This window comes from Barbus barbus, assembly GCF_936440315.1.
Source record: "Barbus barbus genome assembly, chromosome: 43".
Taxonomy (NCBI): Eukaryota; Metazoa; Chordata; class Actinopteri; order Cypriniformes; family Cyprinidae; genus Barbus; species Barbus barbus.
Window position 1 is genome coordinate 437,958 of NC_136721.1, and position 7,666 is coordinate 445,623.

General features: G+C 40.8%; 1 protein-coding gene across 1 annotated transcript; it reads left to right on the top strand.

The window, feature by feature from the left end:
• The first annotated feature begins 95 nt into the window (after positions 1–95).
• On the top strand, positions 96–5,638 carry LOC306862047 (UPF0461 protein C5orf24 homolog). The gene is made up of 3 exons (XM_079404639.1): positions 96–495; positions 2,429–3,018; positions 4,769–5,638. The coding sequence occupies exons 2-3, from the start codon at positions 2,432–2,434 to the stop codon at positions 4,947–4,949; spliced, it is 768 nt and encodes a 255-aa protein (XP_079260765.1). The 5' UTR covers positions 96–495; positions 2,429–2,431; the 3' UTR covers positions 4,950–5,638.
• Positions 5,639–7,666: the final 2,028 nt, after the last annotated feature.

Consider the following 7,666-nt stretch of genomic DNA (forward strand, 5'->3'; position numbering starts at 1 on the left):
CTCAGCGCTGGATTCATGCAGCAGCGCACACGGCTGTGATTGGTCCGTTCTGCGCAGCGCTGAGGAAAGTAACAGATGTCAGCAGCCTCTGCGTCAGTCTGAACAATAATCAAAGCACAGACAGACGCTTTCAAACGCTGATTTGGAACTAAAGAGGGAAGACTTTAACTAGATGAAGTATTATTTATATCCATCGTGTCAGATGAATTCTGTCAATGCAGCTCCGTCTCCTGCGCGCAGCACTCAGTGCGCATGCGCGTTATCCTTTTGATTTCTTAATATTTAATATCAATGGCTGACGCTGATTTCTAAAGCATCTCCTAAAATTACGAAGAAAGCTTTGACACGTTTTCTGATCGTCGAGGTGAAGGTCAATCTCTCGTGTTTTATTCGACGAGCTTCGATCATAATCGGTCAGAATTCATCCGTAGCTCCAAAATGGGACAAAAATGTGACATTTAACCCTTTCCTCTCCAGAGTCGCCATCACCGCGAGGTACAGTCCCTGAGCATCTCTTTACAAACACATGCTGTGCTCGAGCTGTGCATGCACTGGGATCGTTTTATTAACTGTATTATTATTTTGTCACTCTGTTATTTGTGGGAGACCGATAATTAAGGGTTTCGTCACGAGTGGCAGCTGTGTGTCTTTAGTGTTCATGTCTCGGTTAAAGCTATGCATGCTATAAGAGCTTCTGAAACACAGAGAGAATATTTCATGAAGAGCTCCAGCTGCTCAGTTTAACACCAAACACTTGAAGATCCATGAAATCAGTTTTGTGATGATGATGATGATGATGATGAAGATGAATCCTGAAAGCTGGCTACTCTTTAAAGCAGGACACTACAGAGGAACAGAGGAAAACTTCTCACTAATAAATCACATTAAGACAGCTGTGTAGTATTACACTTTTCAGATTTGCATATATGACATTATCTGTTTAAGCATGCACATATTTGGCAGTATTTTCAGATCAGAATCTAAATATAGGATAAAGTCAGGTTCATAATTCTTGTTTTGTTGACATGTTTTAAAGTTTTTTCCAGAGGGGATCTTTTTAATTCACTTCATAAAAAAAAATAAAAATACTGTCAACAGACAGAAAATAAACACATTTTTACCATGTTTTAGGAATAAAATGTATAAATTAGCGAGAATGAAATGAACAATCCTTCAGAACACAGAGAGGAATAAAACTATAATTCGGTGTTTGTAAGTGAAGAAACTGTTTAAAGGGTCATGACATGGTTTTTTTAAATTATTATTTTAATATACTTTTCAGCCCTCATTCTGAGCCTCTCTCTCTCTCTCTCTGAAACGATCTGTTTTTAAGGGGCGTGTCCTTTAAGGCTCGTCAGTAATCAGCGCTGTTATGATTGGCTGAAGTCACTGCATAGGAAACAGTATCAATGCCCCTCACTAATCACTATTGCATGTTTCGAGTGTTTTAACAACATGATCAAAATAAAACGCTAATTTCTTTACGGTTTGTGCTGCAGTCAGATCTAGTTCTTCATGTTTCTCCATGACTCTGTGCCTCGATTACAAAACAAAATCCTCGCCATTAAAATAAACTATCCATCACGCATTCAGCGTGATCACGTGTCAGCTGTTAGCGACGGAACGCCAGTGGGCGGGGCCTTGCTCTGGAGGTGTGTTTATGCAAATGTTTGTGCCCAGGTGACGTCATCGATTAAACAAATGCTTTGTTTATAATGAGGATGTTTTAATGGTGCAAAGACTCTTATATTCCAAAAAATCAAGGCAAATTTGATTTCTCATGTCATGACCCTTTAAAGATATGGATTGGAATTGAAACCGAAAGTTGCAAATAGATCAAATAAACACTTAAATGTGTATTTTGGATGTTTTTTCCACTAGTCTGAAAAAACACTTCATGAAAATCTAAATCTCAGAGATGACCAGTGCATGAACAATGTATGTTTTGCATGTTGCCCTAAAGAGATATATGTGACCCTGGACCACAAAACCAGTCATAAGGGTATATATTTTTTATTTTTATGTATGGTTAGTTATGATAGGACAATATTTGTCTGAGATACAACTATCTGAAAATCTGGAATCTGAGGGAGCAAAAAAATCTAAATATTGAGAAAATCTCCTTTAAAGTTGTTCAAATGAAGTTCTTAGCAATGCATATTACTAATCAAAAATGAAGTTTTGATATATTTATGGAAGGAAATTTACTAAATATCTTAAAAGATCTTAATATCCTAATGATTTTTGGCATAAAAGAGAAATGTATAATTTTGATCCATACAATGTATTGTTGGCTATCGCTACAAATATACCTGTGTTACTCATGACTGCTTTTGTGCTCAAAGATCACATATATGTGGTCAAAAGCATTAAAAAGAGTCTGGTTTCATGGGATGTTTATCCCCTCTCTCCGGGCGTCTGTCAGCAGAAGATGATGCGTCAGGGGTCCGGGGCCGGCAGTGATTTCTGTGTGGACAGTAGGCCATCGTGTTTACTGAGCTCCGAGGATGGGAGACTCTCGCCGAGCCACTTTGATTTGTGCCCCACCAAGTTCTATCAGTCTTCTCCTCCTCAGCGCCCTCGGCAGATGTGCTTCGCTTACCTGCCTCCTCCGGCCATCCTCAAACCCACAGCGTGCCGCGAGGAGCCACCGTTGTCCCCGGGGCCCGCCGCCGCTCAGGCCAATGATGACTCCAAAAAGAAAGGTGCGTCCGGGAGATCTGGGAAGCGCGGACGTCCGGCAGGCACCACCAAATCAGCCGGATACAGAACCAGCACAGGCAGACCTCTGGGCACCACCAGGGCCGCCGGCTTCAAGACCAGTCCGGGACGGCCACTGGGCACCACCAAAGCTGCGGGGTATAAAGTGAGTCCCGGTCGCCCGCCGGGGAGCATAAAGAGCCAGTCGCGCCTGAGCAAACTGAGCTACAGCGCCTGCAGCGGAGCCGCGTTTCCCTACAGCGTCATGCACAAACCTGGAGCCTGTGATGCTGCGCTGAAGGAGGAGACAACCACAGAGTAACGGCACCCTTCACTCCTCATGTTACATTAAACCAGGAGCTCAGCCAAAATTAAAATGTGCTCATACTCAGGCTGTCTGAGATCAGGATGAGTGTGTTTCTTCATCAGGTTTGTATAAATGTGTCTCTGCATCAGTGTCTCAGCAATGGATGCTCTGCAGTGAATGGGTGCCGTCAGAATGAGAGTCCAAACAGCTGATAAAAACATCACAATAATCCACACCACTCCAGTCCATCAGTTAACATCTGGAGAAGACTAAAGCTCAAACAAATCCAGCATTAAGATGTTTTTAACTCAAATACATGGAGTCCATAATAACTCTTCCTCCAGTGAGAAAGTGTTCTGGTCTGAATCAGGAGAGAAATCTGCACAGATAATTGTTTACAAGCCAAAACACTGGAGGAAGTGTTATTATGGATTATGGACTCTATGGTATTTGAGTTAAAAACATCTTAATGCTGGATTTGTTTCATCTTTTGTCTTCTCCAGATGTTAACTGATGGACTGGAGTGGTGTGGATTATTGTGATGTTTTTATCAGCTGTTTGGACTCTCATTCTGACGGCACCCATTCACTGCAGAGCATCCATTGCTGAGACACTGATGCAGAGACACATTTCTACAAACCTGATGAAGAAACTAACTCATCTACATCTCAGATGAACTGATGGTGAACACATTTTCATTTTGGCTGATGTATTCCTTTAGCCTTAATGCATCCTCAATCAAGCTTTCTGCTTCTGTGTGTAACACAAAATGCTGTGTTCAAGTCCAGTTGTAAAGATTGTATTTACGAGTTTATTGCACATGGAGACCACTACAGTGTTGTGAATATAAGTGCGAAAATAGTAACTTCCTCTAATCCCTGAATTCAGGATTTGTTGAATTGAATGAAATCATGATTTTTCAAAATCAACTTTTTTCAAAAGTCACATGTACAAAACACCACAGTATTGAACAATTAATGCAGTTCTAAACACATGTTCAGGAGGAGCCTAAACATTCAGTCCTGTCAGTCATCATCACGAGCCTCTATAAGCAGCATCCCTCCACCTCCCCATCTCCTCCTGCATGTTCTCTCTCTGGGCAGAACCGCAATGTGGGGTTTAACTTGGAGCTCAAGCCGAGCCTCGGGTTCGAGCTTTCGTCGAGGACAGCAGCCCAAGTTTGTTTTCCTATAAAGGGATAGTTCACCCTTTAATTTAAAATTTTCATTTATGGGTGAACTATCCCTTTAACCATCAAGGCTGGATGGGCAGGCGAACTCGTAAACAATAAAATATATAATGGTTTGCTTTACAGCACCTTTATAAATAGAACAAAAACAAAGCCAAAAAACACTTTTACGCATTCTTTATTCATCATTTTTGTAGAAGTAGAGCATAAAAACCTCACAGAATTTTTTGTAGAAAAGGTGCATCGCCATCTTTCTCCGACCAAAGTAATCTGAACACACCTGACATCATAATCACAATTCCCCAACTCGTAAATATGAACTTTCCAGGAGGATTGAGCGCACCACTATTACCTACATTGATGAGGCCCTTATTGGAGCTTGATCAGTCTGAAGAACGTTTTGAAAAATGTGACAATGTTCATTTTTCTGTGAATTAACCCTTTAATGTTTGCCAGTGTATTTAGGTCAGTGTTTTCCATTGGTGTATGTTCTGTAATTGTTTGGCTGCTTTTCATTGGGTTTGGATTGTGTGTCTTCATGAATTCATGTCCGGTTTTTCTTCCTCGTCTAGAACGCCAAAAATGCTGTTTCAAGCTCCGCCGTTCCTCCTCAGCGGCTTCCCCGTACGAAACCAAAAAACCCCTCCACAGATCAGCGTCATGCCATCGGAGGCCTTTTCCCCGGCGGCTGTGTGTCCAGATGGCGGTCAGTCGAGAAACGCTCTGCCAGTACCCATGCCATCATACTCCTGAACTCGTCTGTCTCACACACACACACACACACACACGCACACACACACACACACACACACACAGGTCACTGGACTCTGCTGACCGTGGCTCCCTCCTCTGAAGCTGTAAATACGTCTCTGGTGCTCTGTGGTCACTCTGAATGTCCATTGCATGTCATGTTGGGTTGTTCGTGGGCTCGTTTCTTAAGCTTGATTCACATAGTGACACGATAACGAGTGCAATAGTTTCATTGAAGTGTGTTTCTCCCACTCCAGCACTCCACCAAAGAACTCCAGCAGCTCTCTATAGCGTGTGCATGGTCAGGGGTCCATGACTGGAGATGTGATGGAAACATGACACATGCACTCTGTAATTACACGTCAATCACCACACGTCTCGTAATAGTTCCTTTTCTATTGTATTTATTATTCTGACTCTGATGATTATTGTTGGTGTGGGAATGCTGTCAGCATCTTGTGAACAAGTGATGTAAAAATCTTCTTATGGTTTAATACGATGATTGAGATGAGTAGTGTGTAGCCTGTTAGTAACAATGTGTGGCATTAAGAGCAGGTTTATGTTCAATTCGTTACATTCATATAATCAGTGACGTGGGCTTTTATTTTTTCCTTGTTTATTTACTTTGTAATACAGTTACAATATGAGGAAATACATGTTTGTGTATGTTTTATTAAAATGTAACTACATCAAGGAAGTCTTATTGCTGTTTATTTCATTCTACACCAATAACCTAATAACCTTGGAATTTTATTTTACTTTAATGGTTTTAAAGAAGTGTAAACAACAGTAGGCCTATATATAAGAACACAAGAATAGCCCATATTTCACACTCAAAGAAGTTTTTCTTTTTGATATCGATTAAAGGTATGTTTTTACCTCAACGTCAAATTCAGTCGATTGAGATATAAATTATATTTAGTCATTTAGCAGATGCTTTTATCCGAAGTGCCTTACAAATGAGGACATTAGAAGCAATCAGAATCAACAAAAGAGCAATAATATACATGTGTTGTGACACGTCTCAGGTACGTAGCAAGGGTTGTTTTTTCCCTATATATATATATATATATAAACACACACACACATACATACATATGTACATATTATAAAAAGAAAACAAGTAGATAGAATAGAAAAGGAGTAGAGAAAGCTAGTTAGAGGCCTTTTCTTAAGAAAACAAGCAGAAAAGAAATAGTGTTAGTGTCAAGTGTTTTTTTTTTCTTTTAAATATATATATATACAGTATAATTCTATTTTATATATATAATAGATAAAATATAATTAGAATAGAGAGTGCTAGAGTCAGAGGGTCAGATAAAGATGTAAGAGATGTGTTTTTAGCTGATTCTTGAAGATGGCTCAGGACTCAGCTGCTGGGATTGAGTTGGGCAGGAGGGAACAGTTCATGTAAAAGTCTGTGAAAGTGATCTTGTGCCTCTTTGGGATGAACAATAAAGCCACGTTCACTTGCAGAACACAAGCTTCTAGGTTACATTAGTCTGAAGTAATGAATTCAGGTAAAGGGGTGCAGAGCCAGAGGTGGTTTTGTAGGCAAACATCAATGTCTTGAATTGTATGTGAGCAGCTATAGCCAGTGCAGATTGATAAACAGAGGTGTGACGTGTTCTTTTTGGCTCATTAAAGATTAATCTTGCAGCCTCTTTCTGGATTAATTGTAGATGTTTGATAGAACTGTCTGGAAGATCTGCCAAGACAGCTTATCAATAGTCCAGCCTGGACAAAGCAAGAGCTTGAACAAGGAGTTGTGTAGCATGTTCTGAAAGAAAGGGCCTGATCTTCTTGATGTTGTATAAAGTAAATCTGCAGGACCGAGTCGTTTTATCAATGTGGTCTGAGAAATTCAGCTGATCATCAAATCACAACTCCAAGGTTTCTGGCTGTTTTTGAAGGAGTTATGGTTGATGTGCCTAGCTGGATGGTGAGATAGTGATATAGTGGGTTTGTTGAAACCACAAGCAGTTCTGTCTTAGCTAGGTTGAGTTGAAGGTGATGGTCCTTCATCCAGCAGGAAATGTCTGTTAGACACGCTGAGATGCGAGCAGCTATCGTCGGATCATCAGGATGGACTGAGAGGTAGAGTTGAGTGTCATCAGTATAGCAGTGATATGAATAGCCATGTTTCTGAACGACAGAACCTAGTGATGCCATGTAGACAGAGAAGAGAAGCGGTCCAAGAACTGAGCCCTGAGGCACCCCAGCAGCTAGATGTTGCGCCTTAGATACCTCACCTCTCCAACATACCTTATGTTAAATTACATTAAAGAGTGTGAAGATGGGCAACTATCTGTTAAACTTATATCTATATAATATCTAGTAATGCCAAGGTGTTGAGTGCAGTGCGTCCAAATAATACTGCTCCTATAATAACTCTTCACTGTACTAAATTCATTCATTATACAGTTAAACACAAACCACTGTGATTGGTCCACGTGTGGCTCTTCTGTGGATGGACCAATCACAGTGTTTCACCGCATTATGAGGCGGAATTTTAGTTATTGCTCAAATTTCAACACAAAATCGTATCTTGCCCCCTTCAGGAATAATCTGTGTTACAGAAAGAAATTAATAGTCGACTTTCGACGTATTGTTTGAATAACCACGCCGATAATGCTATTGTTTAAATCGAGCTGTTTGTGTTCGAGTTGCGTGACTCCGCTCGCTCGCCGTAGCTGCGCCGGAACCGGAAGCCGGATCTT

Excerpts from the sequence above, each read along its gene's own strand:
- LOC306862047 (XM_079404639.1), top strand. The coding sequence starts at position 2,432 with ATGATGCGTCAGGGGTCCGGGGCCGGCAGTGATTTCTGTGTGGACAGT. Across the intron at positions 3,019-4,768 it reads AAGGAGGAGACAACCACAGA|AACGCCAAAAATGCTGTTTC; the intron begins GTAACGGCACCC and ends TTCCTCGTCTAG.